General features: G+C 38.2%; 1 protein-coding gene and 1 pseudogene across 8 annotated transcripts in view; one reads left to right on the forward strand and one right to left on the reverse strand.

Annotated features, from left to right (window-relative positions):
- Nucleotides 1–21870, forward strand: part of LOC105485393 (ecotropic viral integration site 5) — a 288203-nt gene that overhangs the window by 62760 nt on the left and 203573 nt on the right. For 7 of the 8 annotated variants that reach the window (XM_011747705.2, XM_011747712.3, XM_011747708.3 and 4 more), the window contains exon 2: nucleotides 129–358. In XM_011747705.2, coding sequence (XP_011746007.1) covers nucleotides 129–358 — 230 coding nt within the window. Of the gene's footprint in view, nucleotides 1–128; nucleotides 359–20985; nucleotides 21012–21870 lie in introns of those variants that run through there. The other variant, XM_011747714.3, reaches the window with a different exon arrangement.
- On the reverse strand, nucleotides 3292–6928 carry LOC105485487 (AN1-type zinc finger protein 1 pseudogene; annotated as a pseudogene).

The following is a 21870-nucleotide window of genomic DNA, read 5'->3' on the forward strand; positions in this document are numbered from 1 at the left end:
TTTACCTTTAATTCCTCAAAGAGAGTATTCTGATGATGGTTATTAAGTAAATCCTGACAGAATTATTAAGTTCTAGGTAATGAATACAGTGAAACTAAAGTATATGCAACTTTTATTTTTGTCTTTAGGTGGCGACAGACAAGGTTGCAGAAAAGCTGAGCTCTACTCTCTCATGGGTGAAGAACACAGTATCGCATACAGTCAGTCAGATGGCCAGTCAGGTGGCGAGTCCATCTGCTTCATTACATACCACATCCTCATCTACCACACTATCAACACCAGCCCTTTCACCATCTTCCCCATCACAGTTGAGTCCAGATGACTTAGAACTCCTGGCTAAACTGGAAGAACAGAATAGGTGAGTGAGGTTGCTTGGCTTTTTTCTCTCCAATTATCATACAAATCCAGCCATTCATATTTACTTACATTAAGGTTTTTTTTTTTCTATTTTTTGGCTTCTTATTTATCAAAGTTGCTTACAGAAGTGTTCGTCTTTTTTGGGGGGAGACTGGTCTTAAAAGAGACTAAAATTTTCTTCTGGCTCAAATAGCTTTATAGGTTTGTTTTCTTAATATAGCAAATTCCTTGAATCCCTCTTGAATTTTATCAGTTTTTTAAAAAGTAAATGAAACTATCACTTTTTAATTTTCAACTCTCTGAACAGTCTCCTTTGGTAAATCGTAAAATAATTTAATCCAGTATAGATAACTGATTTGTGGTTTAGAGTGGAAAATCTTTTCATAAATTATTCATAGAAAGCAAAATATCCTTTTCTCGTAATGGGTATTAAATAGGATAGTTTTCTGCTCTGCTAGGAATGCATATTGACTCTGTGTGTTTCCTTACCATGTTGTTGTCAGAAGCTCTTTAGGGCATCATCTCTTTTATATATTTATTTATATATATAAATATATATTATATTATAATAGATTATATTATTATAATATATTATGTAATATTTTATATTATACATATATATTGTAAATATATAGTATATATTATAAATACTATAATATATAATGTATATACATTATATACATATGGAAGAGCACTCTTTTGTGCTCAGTCAAGCTATATGATGCTAGTGGCTTAAAATCATAACAAAAATAACTTTTAATAGGTTTTTTGATGTATCATTGGTATAATAAACTATACGCACTTAAACTGTACAATTTGATACATCCTGACATATGTATACACCTGTGAAATTGTCACCAAAATCAAGAAAATGAAAATCTCCATTATCCCTCCACTATCCACAGGCAGCCGCTGTGGTTTGCATTTTCTAGAATTTTGTAGAAATGGAATCATACAGTATGTAGTTTTTTTGGTGTGGATTATTTCACTCAGCATAATTTTGAAAGTCATGCTGTAGCACATATCAATAGTTGATTCCTTTTTATAGTATTCCATCATGTGGAAATATCATAGGTTGTTCTCTCACCTGTTGCTATTAAATGCCATAAACATTTGTGTATAAGCCTTTGCATGGATGTATGCTTTCATTTCTCTTGGAATGGAATTACCGGATCATATGGTAGGTATATGTTTAACTGCCAAACTGTTTTTCAAAGGGCCTGTACTTTTTGATATCCCACCAGCAGTGTATGAAATTTCCAGTTCTTCTGCATCCTTGCCAACACTTGGTATGATCAGTCTTTTTAGTTTAAGCCATTTTATTAGGTATTAGTAGCTCTGGTTTTAATTTGCATTTTTCTATTGGTTTTGAGCATCTTTTTATGTGCTTGTCATCTGTATATATTCTTTGATTTTTTAAAAAATGTGATTATTTGCTTTCTTATTACTATGTTTTGAAAGTTCTTTATATGTTTGAGTCTTATATCAAGCACATGACTTTCAAATTCTTCCCCCAGCTGGCAGTTTACCATTCTGTTAAAAGCGTCTTTCAAAAAGCAGAAGTTTTATCTTATTTTATTTATTTTTGAGCATTTTAAGTTTACTCCTTTAAGTAAATCTAAAGCCACTATACATGTCCATGACAATTAGAATAGAAAAGAGACAGTGGACAAATAGAAATAGTTGCTATTCTACTTATAGTGGTATTTTTCTGGGTATCAATAGAAAACATCAGTCAAGAGCATTTATCTCAATTTGTTGGTAAAATGTAGTTACTTTCGGCAAGTGTTTTGCTTTGGTATTTATGCACAGACTGTAATGAGGTTGAGCTATCCCAACTTTCTTCTCATTTGTAACACATTCGTACAAACCAAAAAGATGAATCCTACTAGAAGTGGGTCTTTATCAGAAATATGCCCCAACGCAGTTAAGTGATACCAAGAAAATCATTTTCCTATCCTAGGCCTAACATTATTTATGCAAAAATTAGGAGATTGAATGACTATGATCTGTAAGTTCCTACAATTCATGTATACACATCAATTTATACATCATGATGTAGGTAGACAGCGAGACTGTACTTTCTGGCCCCCATGATGCTAGGCGTGGCCATATAACTTGCTTAAAGCAAATATGGTACATGTGTCTTGTAAGAGAAAACTGAAGTTTCTTTCATCTCTTTCTTCCTCTGCTGAAAGAATGACAGTCTCCCAAAAGGGACTTTCCTTCACCTTTGATCCTGGAGTGAAGATGACTTGGAGCAGTGCTACAGCCAGTCAACAGCTGGCAATACTCACCAGGAAATGCACCTTTGTTGTTGTTAACTGCAGCATAACCTAATGAAAGCTAATTAATTATAAGAATTTGATAATAATTGAGGATCAGTATATAGTTAAAACACAAACACCCAAATTTAATAGAAAGGTGATAATGTAGGCTGGGCGCTATGGCTCACACCTGTAAATCCCAGTACTTTGGCAGGCTGAGTGGGTGGATTGCCCAGTCTCAGGAGTTCGAGACCACCCTGGGCAATATGGTGAAACTTCATCTTTACTAAAAAAAAAAAAAAAAAAAAAAAAAAAATTAGCTGGGCGTGGTGGCGCGTGCCTGTATTCCCAGCTACTCGGGAGGCTGAGACAGGAAATTGCTTGAGCCTGGGAGGTGGAGGTTGCAGTGAGCTGAGATCGTGCCAGCGCACTCCAGCTTGGGCTACGGAGTAAGACTCCATCTCATTTTAAAAAAAAAAAGAAGGATGATAATGTGAAATATGACATCAGTGGAAATAAGTTAAAAAGCAACTTTAAAGAATTAAAAAAAATTGTATTTGTAGTAAAAGAAATTGATTTAAACATGTATGTAGAATTTTCTTTGTGATTTCTGGCCTGAATCCTTGAATGACTATTCCAAGTAAGAGTCAACATTTTTACAAAATTGTCATTCATCATTAAGATATTCCAAGATTATATTTCCACTATTTTATAAAGGACAGTCCAATTTAGCAATCCAGGTTTCCAAAGTAAGATCCAAGGATAAGGCTTCTCCTGAAGTAATGCGACACAACCTTAATTTCTTAGCTGTTAATTTTTTTTTCTTTTTTTTAAAATAAAATAGCGATGAGGTCTCACTGTGTTGCCCAGGCTGGTGTCAAACTCCTGGGCTCAAGTGATCCTCCTGCCTCGGCCTCCCAGCATGTCAGGATTACAGGTGTGAGCCAGTGTGCCTGGCCTGTTAGTGTCATTTTTTTTTTTTTTTTGAGATGGAGTCTCACACTGTCTCCCGGGCTGAAGTGCAATGGCGCTGTCCCTGCTCACTGCAACCTCTGCCTCCTGGGTTCAAGCAGTTCTCCTCCCTCAGCCTCCCAAGTGGCTAGGATTACAGGTGCCCGCCACCACACCTAGCTAATTTTTTGTGCTTTTAGTAGAGACGGGGTTTCACTATGTTGGCCAGGCTGCTGTCAAACTCCTGACCTTGTGATCCGCCCTCCTCGGCCTCCCAAAGTGCTGGGATTACAAATGTGAGCCACCGTGCCTAGCCTATTGTCATCTTTAAGACTGGCCAGAGAAGCAGCAAAGTCTGTGACCTTTTTGATGCTTCATCCATGGAAAAGAACATTGGTTTACCTTTTTCTTTGCTCCCCTTAGGTAAGAAAACTTGAAAGCAAATACTTTATGCCTGTGGCAGTGATTTATCCCCATCGTTGTATATCCTTAATTTCATCAGTGCAATTCCTTTGCAGCTGTTTCACTATTTTTTGTCACCTTTCCCTTGTTTACTTGCTGTCTCTCCTGTTTTGGAATCAATGTCTTTAACAAGTTTCTGAGTGGCAGCCGTGTAAGGCTTTGGGATTTCCAGTTTTTCACACTTGTGATCTGACTGATGATGGTGTCTCAGGCAAAAATTATTCTCACAGTAAGGATGTATAACTACCACAAGTTCTCTTTCAACACGGCCCTTGAATGAGCATGGGTAAAATTTATGTCTTCAGGCTCTCATTGATTATAGTCATCTCAGGACAACCACGAGACTGCCAGCTTTTGTGTTCAAGGCAAAGTATTCCTGAGTATCACACACAAATGAAAGAAAATCTGGCAGTGCTGCCCAGTGTTCAACTGTGCCATCTCTCTTGTGCCACTAAAGAGCAGAAATTTTAAATTTTGATTAAGTCACAATTTCAAATTGTTCTTTTACGGATTGTGCCTATAATCCTAGCTACTCAGGAGGCTGAGGGAGGAAAATTACTTCAACTCAGGAGGCAGAGGTCACAGTGAGCAGAGATCACGCCACTGTATTCCAGCCTGGGTGAGAGTGAGGCCCCATTTCAAAAAAACAAAAAAAGTCATAGGATTATGTCTGTCTTAATGCTAGCACTATACTGCCTTGATTATTGTAGGCTTATACTGAGTCTTGAAATCAGATAGTGTTAGGCCTCCAACATTGTTCTTTTTTTTGGCCTATTTTTGGTCCTTGGCATTCCCAAATGAATTTTACAATCACGTTGTTAATTTCTTATGGAATTTAAGAATGCCTGCTGGAATTTTGGTTGGGATTTGCATTAAATCCCTAACAGTATTGCCTTCCTCCCCATGAACACAATGTATTTCTCAATTATTATTTGTCAATGGTATTTTTTTTGTGAACTTCATTTTTAATTGTTCATTGCTAGCATATAGAAATACAATTGTCAACACCTTCTGTGTTAAAAAGAAAATACAGTTGTATTTATTTTTTTGTTTTTTTTTTTTGAAATGGGGCCTCACTCTCTCACCCAGGCTGGAGTGTAGTGGCGTGATCTCTGCTCACTGTGACCTCTGCCTCCTGAGTTGAAGTAATTCTCCTCCCGCAGCCTCCTGAGTAGCTAGGATTATAGGCATGTGCCACTATGACGGCTAATTTTTGTATTTTTAGTAGAGATGGGGTTTCACCCTGTTGGCCAGGCTGGTCTCGAACTCTTGACCTCAAGTGATTTGCCTATCTCCTAGGATTACAGGCGTGAGCCACTGCGCCTGGCTCTACAATTGTTTTTCTTATATTGATTCATGTATCCTGCAGCTTTGCTAAAGTCAGTTATTGTTTTGGTGTTTTTTTTTTTGTTTTTTTTTGTTTTTGTTTTTTGTCTAGATTCCATTAGATTTTCTCTATAGATGAGCCTATCATCTGTGAATAAGAGCACTTTTGCTTCTTTCCAATCTGGATGCCTTTTATCTATTTTCTTGACTATTGCTACTTATTGGAACCTCCAGTATAAATTTGAATGGAAGTGGTGAACAGACATACCTGCTCTTTTTCTGATCTTAAGAAGAAAGTGTTAAGCTTGATGTTAACTGTGTTTTTTTGGATGTGCCCTTTGTCAGATTGAGGAAGTTCCTTTTTTTTTTTTTTTTTTGTTTTGTGAGAGAAGGTCTTGCTCTCTCACCCAGGCTGGCATGCAGTGGCATAATCATGGCTCGCTGCTGCCTTGGTCTCCTGGGCTCAAGTGATCCTTCCACCTCAGCCTCCTGAGTAGCTAGAATTACATGCGTGCACCACTACACTTGGTTAATTAAAAAAATTTTTTTTTTGTAGAGACGGGGTCTTGCTTTGTTGCCTAGATTAATCTCAAACTCCTGGCTTCAAGGACTTGGGTTCCCAAAGTGCTGGGATTACAGGCGTGAACCACTGTGACCAGCCCCTTTCTATTTCTTTCTTTCTCCATTTCCTTCTTTCTTTCTTTTAGAGATGGGGTCTTGCTCTGTCACTCAGGGCTACTGTAGTGCAGTGGCACAATTAGTGGCACAGTCACAGTCAGTGCAGTAGCCTTGACCTCCTGGGCTCAAGCGATTCTCCAAACTCTGCCTCTGGGGTTATAGGCATATGCCAGCATGCCTGGCTAATTTTTGTGCCTTTTTGTAGAGACAGGGTTTTGCCATGTTGCCCAGGCTGGTCTTAAACTCTTGGGCTCAAGTGATCCTCCTGCCTCTGCCTCCCAAAGGCTGGCATTACTGGCATTAGCTACTGCACTTGACAACCCTTTCTATTTCTTGTTTGCTGAGAATTTATGTAAAACAGATTTCGGATTTTGTCAAATGCTTTTTTTTTTTTTTTTTTTACCTCTACTGAAGTGATCATTAATGGTTTTCTTCTTTCAGTCTGATAATATGGCAAATTACATTGATTTTTCAATGTTTAACAAACTTTGCATTCTTCAGCTAAACCCTACTTCATTGTATGTTGTCTTTGTAAAATATTGGATTCAATTTGCTGAAATTTTGTTTGAAATACAGTCTGCCCTCCATATCCACAAATTCTGCATTTGCAGAACCACAGATGGGAAATATTTTTTAAAATAAGAAATAACATACAGCAATAAAAAATAATACAAATAAAAAATACATATAATTATTATATAATATTTACATTGTATTAGGTACTAAAAGTCATCTAGAGCTGATTAACATATAAGGAGGATGTGCATAGGTTATATGTAAATAGTATACCATTTTATCTAAGGGACGTTACCACCCTCACATTTTGGTATCTTTGGCCTGAAACCAATATCTGAAGGATACGGGAATGTATTTGCATCTGTGTTCATGAGGGAAATGGATATGAAGTTGTCTTGAAATGTCCTTGACCTTTATCGGTAATATCTTGTCACCTTGTAATGTCTGTGTGACCTTTCTTTTCTAATAAAGTTGTTTAGTGCTATATAGTAGTCCCCCATTTTGTGTGGGGGATATTTTCCAAGTTGCCCAGGAGATACCTGAAACTGTGGATAGTTTCATACCTCATTGTCATCAATTGAAACATATTTCTGTTCATGACTTCTACTCACAAATTTGATGCTGTTTTCATCTTAATTAAGCATTTATCATACATTGTGACCATAACTTTTGTAGCTTGAAGTGCAAGAGTAAAATTAGTATAAATTTATTTTTCCTTCACAGTTTCACAGATAGATTTGTTCTTACCATAAATGTTAGCAGCCTCAGCATTCAATTTTGTTTGTTTCCTTATTAAGTAGAGAACTTTCACTGTCTCACTTGAAGGAAGCACTTTAACAGCTTCTCTTTGACATATTCAAATTGCCAGCATCACTACTTTTGTGGTTTGGGGCCATTATTAAGTAAAATAAGGGTGGGTTTAATGCAGTCACTGTGATATCGCAATAGTATATCTGATAACTGACTCACATGGTTACTAAGTATTAGCTGGCTGGTAGCACTTACAGCATGGATACACTGGGCAAGGGGATGATTCACTTCCCAGGCAGGACAGAGTCGCATGGCAGGAGATTTCATTGTGTTGCTCAGAATGGTACACAATTTAAAACTTTTGAATTATTTACTTCTGGAACTTTCTGTTTAATATTTTTATACTACAGTTGATTGTGGGTAATTGAAACCATGATTGGCTGGGCCTGGTGGCTCATGCCTGTAATCTTAGCACTTTGGGAGGCCGAGGTGGCTGGAACACCTGAGGTCAGGAGTTCGAGAACAACCTGGCCAACGGCGAAACCCTGTCTCTACTAAAAATACAACAATTAGCTGGGCATGGTGGCGGGCGCCTGTAATCCCAGCTACTCCAGAGGCTGAGGCAGGAGAATTGCTTGAACCCAGGAGGCAGAGATTGCAGTGAGCAGAGATCGCGCCTCTGCACTCTGCACTCTAGCCTGGGCGACAGAGCGAGACTTGTCTCCCCCCACCAAAAAAAAAGCAACCATGACAAGTAGAACTATGGATAAGGGATGACTATTGTTTGTGTATCTTTGTTGGCTTTCTGTTTACATATTATATCAGATATTGAGAGAAGAGTAGTAACTTCAAATTATAATTGTGGATTTATCTATTTCCTTTTAAATTCTGTCTTTCATGTAATTTGAAGTTCTATTTTAGGTATATAAACATTTAGGATTGTTATATCCTCTTGTAAAATGACCTTCTTTATCTCTGATAATGTTGTTTGCTTGGATATCTACTTTATCTTATATTAATATAGTCACTCTAACTTCTTTTTGAATAGTGTTAACATCTTATATGTTTTCCCAGCCTTTTGCTTGTATTCTCTTTTTTTTGTTTATCTTTAACTTTTTTTTTTTTGAGACGAGGTCTCACTCTGTCACCCAGGCTGGAGTACAATGATATGATCATGGCTCACTGCAGCTTCATCTCCCAGGCTCAAGCAGTTCTCCCATCTCAGCCTCCCAAGTAGCTGGGACTACAAAATTTTATTTTATTTTTTGAGATGGGGTCCCGCTATGTTGCCCAGGCTGTTCTTGAACTCCTGGATTCAAGCAATCCTCTCGCCTCAGCCTCCCAAAATGTTTGGTTTACATGTGTGAGCCATCATACCTAGGAAAAATCTTTAAAGTTTGTCTGTTAGTAGCATATAGTTGGGTCTTGCGTTTAGAAATACAGTCTGACAATCTTTGTCTTTTAATTGGGTTATTTAAACCATTTTATTTTATTTTTAAATTAAAGTTTTATTTTTTGCTCACATTTCATTCATCTCAGTTGGTAGATTGGATATATCTTTGGTTTACACTGCTTTGTTTTGTGACCAGCAATCGGTGTCTTTCTGGGATAAACCAGACTCACGACAGATGGAAAAGAGATCTAGTTGAAATACCTTAAAGCATCCCCTAGGGAGTGGTATACATAATTTCTACTTAAATTTTATTGGCCAAAGTGAGTCAGATGGCCAAACCTTTTATGAGCAAATCTAGCAGGGATGGATCTAAAATTCACACTTTTAAAGAGTATGGTTTAGTGGTTTTTAATATGTTCACAAAATTTGTGCAATTATTACTACTACCCAAACTCCCAATCAGAATATTTCCATCACCCCAAAAAGAAACTCTGTCCCCATTAGTCTCCTCATGTCACCCTCCTTCCAACCCCTGGTAACCACTAGTATATTTTCTGTCTCTATGGATTTGCCTATTCTGGACATTTAATTGTGATGGAATGATACAATAAGTGGCCTTTTGTAACTCTTCTTTCACACAACATAATGTTTTTGAGATTTTGAGGAAAACAGGTTGTTTACATTTAAGGTGATTATTAATATTGTTATATTTAAACTTGTCATCATCTTATATTGTTGTTTCCTTTAATTCTGCCATCTTTGACTTTATTGAATATTTTTATAATTTTGTTATAGTTTGTTTATTGATTTATAAGCTATAACTCTGTTATTTTAGTGGTTGTGTTAAGATTTATAATATAAATCTTTAACTTGTAAGTCTGTCTTTGAGGGTTATACCACTTCACATGTACTGTAAGAACCTTATAATAGCACACTTGCATTTCTCCTGTCCAGTCCTTTGTACCAGTTTTGTCAAAGATTTTACTTTTATGTTATAAACTCTATACTACATTATTTTTTAACTCAACAGTCAGTTATCTTTAAATGAGATTGAAATAATAAGAAAAAACTTTTATGTGTTTACCTAGTTACCATTTCTAATGCTCTTCTGTCCTTTCTTTTTTTTTTTTTTTTTGAGACGGAGTCTCGCTCTGTGGCCCAGGCTGGAGTGCAGTGGCCTGATCTCAGCTCACTGTAAGCTCCGCCTCCCGGGTTCACGCCATTCTCCTGCCTCAGCCTCCTGAGTAGCTGGGACTACAGGCGCCCACCACCACGCCCGGCTAGTTTTTTGTATTTTTTAGTAGAGACGGGGTTTCACCGTGTTAGCCAGGATGGTCTCGATCTCCTGACCTCGTGATCCGCCCGTCTCGGCCTCCCAAAGTGCTGGGATTACAGGCGTGAGCCACCGCGCCCGGCCCTGTCCTTTCTTTAGATCCAGATTTCCATCTGATACTTCCTTCTTGAAATACTTTTTTTTAACATTTCATGTAGTGTGGTGGTGTCGGTGATGAATTATTTAGCTTTTGTATGTCTGAGAAAGTCGTAATTTTGGCCTGGATTTTTAAAAAATATTTCTCGACTATGGAATTCTATTTAATAGGTTGAGTTTTTATTTTCCAAATATTTTAATCATGTGATTTCATTGATTTCTCTTGTGTTTTCAGTGAGAAATTTCATGTGTTCCTTATCTTTTTGTTTGTTTGTTTGTTACTCTCAAGCACATTTGTTTCTTTGTATATGTCTTTTTTCTCTGCTTTTTCACTGGTTTTAAGCAATTTATTCTGAAGTGTCATTGTTTTTTCCATGTTTCTTACATTTGTGATTTGTCGAACTTCTTATGGATTTATAGTTTTCTTCAAATGTGGAAATTTTGGAGCCAATGTTCTTCAAATAATTTTTTGTCCCTTTCTTGCCTCTTCTTTAGAGACTCTTAAGTACACACATATTAGGCCACTTGAAGTTGTTCCACAGCTCACTGATGCTTTGTTTATTTTTTGGAAAGTTGCTACATATTCAATTTCACTACTACTGTCTTTTGCCATATCTAAGTTGCTGTTAATCCCATCTAGTGTATTTTTTATCTCTCACATTGTATTATGAAGTTTAAAGTTAGAAGTTAGAGATGAGTATTTTTTAGTATGTCTCTATTAAACTTTTGAATATGTAGGATACAGTTACAGTAACTTTTAATGGGCTTGTCTGGTAATTCTAACATTTGAGTTAATGCCGGTTTGCTTTTGATGGATTGATTTCCCCCCTGCCTCATTATTGGTTATACCTTTCTTCCGCTTTGCATGCCAATTTTTTTTTTTTTGAAACAAAATCTCACTCTGTGACCCAGGCTTGAGTACAGTGGCGTGATCATGGCTCGCTGCAGCTTTGACCTTCTTGGCTCAAGTGATCCTTCCATCTCTGCCTCCCAAGTAGCTGGGACTACAGGTGTGCCCCATCATGCCCTGCTAATTTTTGTATTTTTTGTAGAGATGGGGTTTCACCATGTTACTCAGGCTGGTCTCAAAGCCTGATAATTTTTTATTGAATACCTGAGATTGTGAATTTTATCTTGTTGTGTTTGACTGTTTTCTATTTTCCTGTAAATATTCTTGAATGTTGTTCTGGTATGCAGTTAAATTACTTCAAAAGAATTTGTTCTAGAGTAATGCAGAGCCTAGGACTATTATTCCACTCTACCGAGGTGAGACGCTTTTGTGCACTCTTCCCAATGTATCTTGAAACAGCTTTTCCAGTCTGGCTGGTGGAGATAGGTATAATTCTCTACCCTCTGTGAATGTTAGGCATGGTTATATCTAATCTTTTCTGGTGGTTGATTCTCTGACCATGGGTAGTTTCCTTACATGAATGCATTGATCAGTTCCCAGCTGAATATTTGATGGAGATCTACTAATCTCTGAAGATCTCTGTATAGTTCTTTCATCTCTGGTGGTGTCCTGTGAACTTTAGCCACCTTGGTCTCACTGCCATTGTGTACCTGAAATGTGGCTTGTCTGACTTGCGGTGACTCTCCTCATCATCTCCTCAATTCAGGGAGCACACAAGACTGTATCTCAATTTTCCCCACCTGTTATGGGGCCTAGAAACTGGATTTCAAGGTGGTTAAGATGGCAGTCATAGAGTTTACTTTACTTATGTCCTGAGTCTCAGGAATTCTTCTCCAATGCTGCCTGTTGTCTAAAGTCTTTTTTTTTTTTTTTTTTTTAAATACAGAGTCTTACTCTGTTGCTCAGGCTGGAGTGCAGTGGTGCCATCACAGTTCACTGCATCCTTGACCTCCTGGGCTTGGGTGGTCCTTCCACCTCTGCCTCCCGAGTAGCTGGGACTACAGGTGTGTGCCACCATGCCCAGCTAATTTTTGTACTTTTAATAGAGATGGGGTTTCATCATGTTGCCCAGGCTGGTCTCGAACGCCTGGGCTGAAGCAGTCTGCCCACGTTGGCCTCCCAGGGTGTTAGGATTATGGGCATGAGTGACTGCTCCAAGCCTAAAGTCTTGAAAATAATTGTTTGATATAACTTAATGTATTTTGTTCAGTCTTTTTTGGTTTCAGGAAAGAGGGTATATCTAGTCTCTATTATTTCATCATGGCAAGAATGAAATAATTTTTCATATAAAGTTTTATATTTTCCTTTGGCATGGGAAGAAGTCTGAACAGAGTTAGAAAAATTGATTTATATTATTTGACAATTAGATATTGGAGTTAATATCATATATAAATATATTCTGAATGTTACCTCTGCTTAGCTTTAAAAAAATTTACTGCTGAGGTAATTATTGAAGTAATTTTATACTTTTACCGCTGAGGTAATTTTTACTTTAAATAGTTACCTGTCCTCAGACTTGGTCCCTTTATATTGAGATGGAGACACACAACAGAAGCTTGAAGGAAATTCACAGGGACAGGATTTAGGAACTATAGATTTTGAGTCTGGCCTCATTGAGCCCCAAGAATAGGACCTAATATCAACTCATGCAAACCTGGTGATAGAAAATACTGCTTTCTTATGATCATTTCCTAGAAAGCCCTTTTAAAGGTTTTCTTTGGCTCTCAGCACTCAGTGGGTAAGGTAGAAAGCTGGGTGTGCCACATGATAACTTTATGTGGGTTTAGTGTGTGTATATATGTTTTGGTTTTAACTTTCTACCCCTTCGTTTACTGCATTTGAAAGATTTTGAGCAAATCCTCTGGTTAGAAGTTTTGGGAAGAGATAGTCTTTTAAAATAATATGTAGATTCTCAAAGTTTCTTGGATAAGATGAAATTAGAAGAGGATCTTGAAAGATCAAAGTGGAGTGTTAGGTTGTGTGAGGGCTGTTATGAGCAAATAGGTTCTCAGAGAAAAGGAAATGACAGGGACTATTAAATAGAGCAAAAGGAGGTATGTGATAGAAAAATAGTGGGACATGAAGCTAGGGCAGGGCTGACAAAGTAAAGCACTTACAGATGGTGCTGAAGGGTATAAAGGATTTTTAAGTGTTCAGTTGATTATTATATACAAGGATGAAGTAGTTTACAGTAAAGATAAGTTCTGGTATAGATTTTGTAAGTGACCAAAGTTGAATTTATTTTTATGGTTGTGATAAATAGTTACTGTGCAACTAAAATACACAAAGCACTATATTAAAATTGTTGTAGATAAGGTATGGGTATAGATGAATTGCTTGTTCCCAAACAATTCACAATTTACCCCGGAATACCAGATGTGTTTAATGTATATGTTGACAACTAAGGAATAATTACTGGAGTCTTTTTTTAAAAAAATTATTGTTTTACTTTCAGTTCTAGGGTACATGTGCACAATGTGCAGGTTTGTTACAAGGGTATACATGTGCCATGTTGGTTTGCTCCCCCCCATTAACTTGTTATTTACGTTGGGTATTTCTCTTAATGCTATCCCTCCGCCAGCCCTCCATCCCCTGACAGGCCCTGGTGTGTGATGTTCCCCTGCCTGTGTCCAAGTGTTTTCATTGTTCAGTTCCCACCTGTGAGTGAGAACATGCAGTGTTTGGTTTTCTGTCCTTGTGATAGTTTGCTAAGAATGATGGTTTCCAGCTTCATCCATGTCCCTGCAAAGGACATAAACTCATCCTTTTTTTATGGCTGCATAGTATTCCATGGTATATATGTACCACATTTTCTTAATCCGGTCTATCATTGATGGACATTTGGGTTGGTTCCAAGTCTTTGCTGTTGTGAATAGTGCCGCAGTAAACATACATGTGCTTGTGTCTTTATAATAGCATGATTTATAATCCTTTGGGTATATACCCAGTAATGGGATAGCTGGGTCAAATGGTATTTCTAATTCTAGATGCATGAGGAATCGCCACACTGTCTTCCACAATGGTTGAACTAATTTTTTACATTCCCACCAACAGTGTAAAAGCGTTCCTATTTCTCCACATCCTCTCCAGCATCTGTTGTTTCCTGACTTTTTAATGATCGCCATTCTAACTGGTGTGAGATAGTGTCTCATTGTGGTTTTGATTTTCATTTCTCTGATGACCAGTAATGATGACCATTTGACTGTATGCTGCATAAATGTCTTCTTTTGAGAAGTGTCTCTGTTCATATCCTTTGCCTACTTTTTGATGGGGTTGTTTGTTTTTTTCTTGTAAATTTGTTTAAGTTATTTGTAGATTCTGGATATTAGCCCTTTGTCAGATGGTTAGATTGCAAAGATTTTCTTCCATTCTGTAGGTGGCTTGTTCACTCTGATGATAGTTTTATTTTGCTGTGCAGAAGCTCTTTAGTTTACTTAGGATCCATTTGGCAATTTTGGCTTTTGTTGCCATTGCTTTTGGTGTTTTAGTCATGAAGTCCTTGCCCATGCCTATGTCCTGAATGATATTGCCTAGATTTTCTTCTAGGGTATTTATGGTTTCAGGTCTAACATTTAAGTCTTTAATCCATCTTGAATTAATTTTTATATAAGGTGTAAGGAAGGGATCCAGTTCCAGCTTTCTACATATGGCTAGCCAGTTTTCCCAGCATCATTTATTAAATAGGAAATCCTTTCCCCATTTCTTGTTTTTGTCAGGTTTGTCAAAGATCAGATGGTTGTAGATGTGTGGTGTTATTTCTGAGGCCTCTGTTCTGTTCCATTGGTCTATATCTCTGTTTTGGTACCAGTACTATGCTATTTTGGTTATTGTAGCCTTGTAGTATAGTTTGAAGTCAGGTAGCGTGATGCTCCTGACTTTGTTCTTTTTGCTTAGGTTTGTCTTGGCTATGCAGGCTCTTTCTTGGTTCCATATGAACTTTAAAGTAGTTTTTTCCAATTCTGTGAAGAAAGTCAATAGTAGCTTGATGGCAATAGCAATTAATCTATAAATTATCTTGGGCAGTATGGCCATTTTCACGATACTGATTCTTCCTATCCATGAGCATAGAATGTTCTTCTATTTGTTTGTGTCCTTGTTTATTTCGTTGAGTAGTGGTTTATAGTTCTCCTCGAAGAGGTCCTTCACATCCCTTGCAAGTTGGATTCCTAGATATTTTATTCTCTTTGTAGCAGTTGTTAATGTGAGTTCACTCATGATTTGGCTCTCTGTCTGTTATTGGTGTGCAGGAATGCTTGTGATTTTTGCACATTGATTTTGTATCCTGAGACTTTGCTGAAGTTGTTTATCAGCTTAAGGAAACTTTGGGCTGAGACGATGGGGTTTTCTAAATATACAATCATGTCATCTGCAAACAGTGACAATTTGACTTCCTCTTTTCCTAATTGAATACCCTTTATGTCTTTCTCTTGCCTGATTGCCCTGGCCAGAACTTCCAACACTATGTTGAATAGGAGTGGTGAGAAAGGGCATCCCTGTCTTGTGCCGGTTTTCAAAGGGAATGCTTCCAGTTTTTGCCCATTCAGTATGGTATTGGCTGTGGGTTTGTCATAAATAGCTCTTATTATTTTGAGATACGTTCCATCAGGACCAAATTTATTGAGAGTTTTTAGCATGAAGGGCTGTTGAATTTTGTTGAAGGCCTTTTCTGCATCTATTGAGATAATCATGTGGTTTTTTTCATTGGTTCTGTTTATGTGATGGATTATGTTTATTGATTTGCGTATGTTGAACCAGCCTTGCATCCCAGGAATGAAACTGACTTGATCGTGGTGGATAAGCTTTTTGATGTGCTGCTGGATTCGGTTTGCCAGTATTTTATTGAGGATTTTCGCATCGATGTTCATCAGAGATATTGGTCTAAAATTCTATTTTTTTGATGTGTCTTTATCAGGCTTTGGTATCAGGATGATGCTAGCCTCATAAAATGAGTTAGGGAGGATTCACGCTTTTTCTTTTGACTGGAATAGTTTCAGAAGGAATGGTACCAGCTCCTCCTTGTACCTCTGGTAGAATTCAGCTGTGAATCCGTCTGGTCCTGGACTTTTTTTGGTTGGTAGGCTATTAATTATTGCTTCAATTTCAGAGCCTGTTATCGGTCTATTCAGAGATTCCACTTCTTCCTGGTTTAGTCTTGGGAGGGTGTATGTGTCCAGGAATTCATCCATTTCTTCTAGATTTTTCTAGTTTATTTGGGTAGAGGTGTTTATAGTATTCTCTAATGGTAGTTTGTATTTCTGTAGGATTGGTGGTGATATCACCTTCGTCATTTTTTATTGAGTCTATCTGATTCTTCTCTCTTTTCTTCTTTATTAGTCTTGCTAGCGGCCTATCAATTTTGTTGATCTTTTCAAAAAACCAGCTCCTGGATTCATTGATTTTTTGAAGAGTGTTTTTGTGTCTCTATTTCCTTCAGTTCTGCTCTGATCTTAGTTATTTCTTGCCTTCTGCTAGCTTTTGAATGTGTTTGCTCTTCTCTAGTTAATTGTGATGTTAGGGTGTCGATTTTAGATCTTTCCTGCTTCTCTTGTGGGCATTTAGTGCTATAAATTTCCCTCTACACACTGCTTTAAATGTGTCCCAGAAATTCTGGTACATTGTATCTTTGTTTTCATTGGTTTCAAAGAACATTTTTATTTCTGCGTTTATTTCATTATGTACCCAGTAGTCATTCAGGAGCAGGTTGTTCAGTTTCCGTGTAGTTGTGCAGTTTTGAGTGAGTTTCTGAATCCTGAGTTCTAATTTGATTGCACTATGGTCTGAGAGACAGTTTGTTGTGATTTCTGTTCTTTTACATTTGCTGAAGACTGCTTTACTTCCAACTATGTGGTCAGTTTTGGAGTAAGTGCCATGTGGTGCTGAGAAGAATGTATATTCTGTTGATTTGGGGTGGAGAGTTCTGTAGATGTCTATTAGGTCTGCTTGGTGCAGAGCTGAGTTCAATTCCTGGATATCCTTGTTAACTTTCTATCTCGTTGATCTGTCTAATGTTGACAGTGGGGTGTTAAAGTCTACCATTATTATTGTGTGGGAGTCTAAGTCTCTTTATAGGTCTCTCCAGACTTGCTTTATGAATCTGGGTGCTCCTGTATTGGGTGCATATGTATTTAGTATAGTTAACTCTTCTTGTTGAATTGATCCCTTTACCATTATGTAATGGCCTTCTTTGTCTCTTTTGATCTTTGTTGGTTTAAAATCTGTTTTATCAGAGACTAGGATTGCAACCCCTGCTTTTTTTTGCTTTCAATTTGCTTGGTAGATCTTCCTCCATCCCTTTATTTTGAGCCTGTGTGCGTCTTTGCACGTGAGATGGGTCTCCTAAATAGAGCACACTGATGGAAACTCCTTTATCTAATTTGCCAGTCTGTGTCTTTTAACTGGGGTATTTAGCCCATTTACATTTAAGGTTAATATTGTTATGTATGAATTTGATCCTGTCATTATGATGTTAACCGGTTATTTTGCCCATTAATTGATTCAGTTTCTTCATAGCATTGATAGTCTTTACAATTTGGCATGTTTTTGCAGTGGCTGGTACCGGTTGTTCCTTTCCATGTTTAGTGCTCCTTCAGGAGCTCTTTTAAGGCAAGCCTGGTGGTGACAAAATCTCTCAGTGTTTGCTTGTCTGTAAAGGATTTTAGTTCTCCGTCACTTATGCAGCTTAGTTTGGCTGGAAATGAAATTCTGGGTTGAAAATTCTTTTCTTTAAGAATGCTGAATATTGGCCCCCACTCTTTCTGGCTTGTAGAGTTTCTGTCGAGAGATCCGCTGTTAGTCTGATGGGCTTCCCTTTGTGGATAACCCGACCTTTCTCTTTGGCTGCCCTTAACAATTTTTCCTTCGTTTCAACCTTGGTGAATCTGACAATTATATCTTGGGGTTGCTCTTCTTGAGGTGTGTCTTTGTGGTGTTCACTGTATTTCCTGAATTTGAATGTTGGCCTGCCTTGCTAGGTTGGGGAAGTTCTCCTGGATAATATCCTGAAGAGTGTTTTCCAACTTGGTTTCATTCTCCCCGTCACTTTCAGGTATACCAATCAAATACAGAGTTGGTCTTTTCACTTAGTCCTATATTTCTTGGTGGCTTTGTTCATTTCTTTTTACTCTTTTTTTCTCTAAACTTCTCATCGCTTTATTTCATTAATTTGATGTTCAATCACTGATACCTTTCTTCCACTTGATTATAGGCTATTGAATGAAGCTTGTACATGGATCACGTAGTTCTCATGCCATGGTTTTCAGCTCCATCAGGTCTTTTAAGGTCTTCTCTACACTGTTTATTCTAGTTAGCCATTCATCTAATCTTTTTTCAAGGTTTTTAGCTTCCTTGTGATGGGTTCAAACATCCTTCTTTAGCTCAGAGAAGTTTGTTATTACTGACCTTCTGAAGCCTATTTCTATTAGCTCCTCAAAGTCATTCTCCATCCAGCTTTGTTCTGTTGCTGACGAGGAGCTGCGATACTTTGGAGGAAAAGAGGCGCTCTGGCTATTAGAATTTTAAGCTTTTCTGCTCTGGTTTCTCCCCATCTTTGTGGTTTTATCGACCGTTGGTCTTTGATGCTGGTGACCTACAGATGGGGTTTTGGTGTGGATGTCTTTTTGTTGATGTTGATGCTATTCCTTTCTGTTAGTTTTCCTTCTAACAGTCAGGTCCCTCAGCTGCAGGTCTGTTGGAGTTTGCTGGAGGTCCATTCCAGACCCTGTTTGCCTGCATATCACCAGTGGAGGCTGCAGAACAGCAAATATTGCTGCCTAATCCTTCCTCTGGAAGCTTTGTCCCAGAGGGGCACCTGCCTGTATGAGGTTTCAGTCAGCCCCTACTGGGAGGTTTCTGCAAGTTAGGCTACATGGGGATCAGGGACCCACCTGAGGAGGCAGTCTGTCTGTTCTCAGAGCTCAAACACTGTGCTGGGAGAACCACTGCTCTATTCAGAGCTGTCAGACAGGGACATTTAAGTCTGTGGAAGTTTCTGCTGCCTTTTGTTCAGTTATGCCCTGCCGCCCAGTTTGAGCTTCCCGGAAGCTTTGTTTACCTACTCAAGCCTCAGCAATGGTGGACGCCCCTCCGCCTGCCAGGCTGCTGCCTCGCAGTTCAATCTCAGACTGCTGTGCTAGCAGTGAGCAAAGCTCCAGGGGCATGGGACCTACTGATCCAGGCGCAAGATATAATTTGGTGTGCTGTTTGCTAAGACTGTTGGAAAAGCACAGTATTTAAGCGGTAGTGTCCCGTTTTTCCAGGTATAGTCTGTCATGGTTTTCCTTGGCTAGGAAAGGGAAATCCCCCGACACCTTGCTCTTCCGGGTGAGGCGATGCACCCCCCTGCTTCGGCTCGCCCTGTGTGGGCTGCACCCACTGTCCAACCAGTCCCAGTGAGGTGAACCAGGTACCTCAGTTGGAAATGCAGAAATCACCCATCTTCTGCGTCAATCACGCTGGGAGCTGCAGACCGGAGCTGTTCCTATTCAGCCATCTTGGAACGCACCTCCTTATTTGAGTTGTTGAAAGATGTTCAGAAAAGAGATTTTGACAAGAACTTGAAGAAATAAAAGGAGCAGAAGTTTAAGTCACTCTTTATTCTCGTGTGGAAGTACTAAAATATTTGAACTTTGGGTTCGAATTTTGAGTCATGTGTGTGTATTTTAAAAAATCATTAAAACTGTTAGGGTGCAGTGGCTCATGCCTGTAATCCCAGCACTTTGGGAGGCTGAGGCGGGTGGATCACGTGAGGTCAGGAGTTCGAGACCAGCCCTGACCAATATGGTGAAACCCCGTCTCTACTAAAAATACAAAAAGTTAGCTGGAGGTGGTGTCGTGCGCCTGTAGTCCCAGCCACTTGGGAGACTGAGACAGGAGAATTATTTGAACCTGGGAGGCGGAGGTTGCAGTGAGCCGAGATCGTGCCACTGCACTCCAGCCTGGGCGACAGAATGAGACTCCATCTCCAAAAAAAAGGGAAAAAAAATCATTAAAACTCAGAATCCATGGGAAGGATTTGTATGTAGAGAATGAGTCTTGTTTTCCCGTAGGAGAACAATCCTGGTGAAAAAACATCTCTCTGACTTTAGTAAAAAAAAAAAATTACAGGCTCATGCCTGTAATCCCAAGATTTTGAGAGTCCGAGGCGTGAAAATTGCATGAGGCCAAGAGTTCAAGACCAGCCTGGGCAACGTTTCAAGACCCCGTCAGTACAAAAAAGAAAGGAATTAGCTGGGTGTGATGGCATGTTCCTGTAGTTGTAGCTGCCCAGGAGACTGAGGCAGAAGTATTGCTGTAACCCAGAAATTCAAGGTTGCAATAAGCTCTGATCACATTACTGCACCCCAGCCTGGGTGACAGAGCAAGACCCTCTCTTTGAAAAATAAGATTAAATAAAGTAAAATGACAAACACTAAGCTTTAGTGCTCTTCTTCCTGTTCTGTCCTATCACCCCACCAACTAGTAAGTCTGGGGAAAAATTGTAAGAATAATAATTTAAATTCTCTCTACATCTGTGGTTTATAATGTAGGTATGTAAGTTATATATCTAAAGTAAAAATTATAAGATACGACTTACACTTTGTAGCATAATAAAGTAGATGTTTATTCTTCCCTTCCCCAAATGTAGATGATTCTCTGGTTGTGTTAACTGTCTTTGATTCAGAAAGTGTAAAAATAGCAACATTTGAGAAAATTAAAATTTAAGGAACATGAAAATATCAAATTCTATAAAGAAATTTTTTTCTTTTTATAGTTTTACTGCAGCTGTTACTTTTTAAAAATAAGTGCATGTGGCAATCCCAGAAAGATGTGAAGAAATGGTTTAATGTAATGTCAAAGATCTATTTGATGAAAGTTAATAATTGATAGCTTTAAAGTTGAAATCGGATAGTTTTTTTTTTCCCCTTGTGTGTTAAATGTGCTTTTCTTTTTTCATTTTAAAAACACAAAGGCTTTGGCAGAGATGAATTTATGGAGGTAAGTCTCAAGTATAATAGGATTGCATTTTAATTAAGGAGGGGAATGTTGCTAATTTAAATTTTGAATGAGCCATTATTTGCATGGTTTAAAACTTAGGCATTGCAGCCATATTTGTTCCCTTTTATATTCTGTTATTTGGAATCATATTTTGCTTTTTAGCGTATTTTGGGGACTGAGATATGAGAATGAAGAAAAAGAAAGGGTTTATTGATTTATGAGACAGGGTCTCACTCTGTCACCCAGGCTGGAATGCAGTGGTGCAATCTCGGCTCACTGGAACCTCTGCCTCCTTGGTTCAAGCGATTATCTGACCCCAGCCTCCCAAGTAGCTGGGTTCACAGGCGCACGCCACTGTGCCTGGCTAATTTTTGTATTTTTTGGTAGAGATGGGGTTTCACCATGTTAGCCAGGCTGGTCTCAAACTCCTGACCTCGAGTGATTGGCCCACTTCAGCCTCCCATAGTGTTGAGATTACAGATGTGAGTCACTGCGCCTGGCCAGAAAGGGTTCTTTTTAAAGTAATAAATGTATTTTCTGATTTAAAAAAAATATAGTAAACAGGAATCTTTGAAAACTTAATTTATATATCGTTATATCCTACCAAAATCTAGATCTGTATTGTCTAGTATGGTAGCCGGTAACCGTATGTGGCAATTGAGTACCCAAAATCTGACTGGTTTGACTTGTGATATGCTATAAGAGTAAAATATGTACCAGATTTTAAAACTTGATTTGAAAAAGAGACTGTCTTAGTAATTGAAAAAAAATTTGTTTACCTGTTGAAGTGACATTTCAACTGTATTTGATAAAATAAACTATTAAAATTAATTTCAGGCTGGGCCTGGTGGATTACTCC

Source organism: Macaca nemestrina, chromosome 1, assembly GCF_043159975.1.
Source record: "Macaca nemestrina isolate mMacNem1 chromosome 1, mMacNem.hap1, whole genome shotgun sequence".
Taxonomy (NCBI): domain Eukaryota; kingdom Metazoa; phylum Chordata; class Mammalia; order Primates; family Cercopithecidae; genus Macaca; species Macaca nemestrina.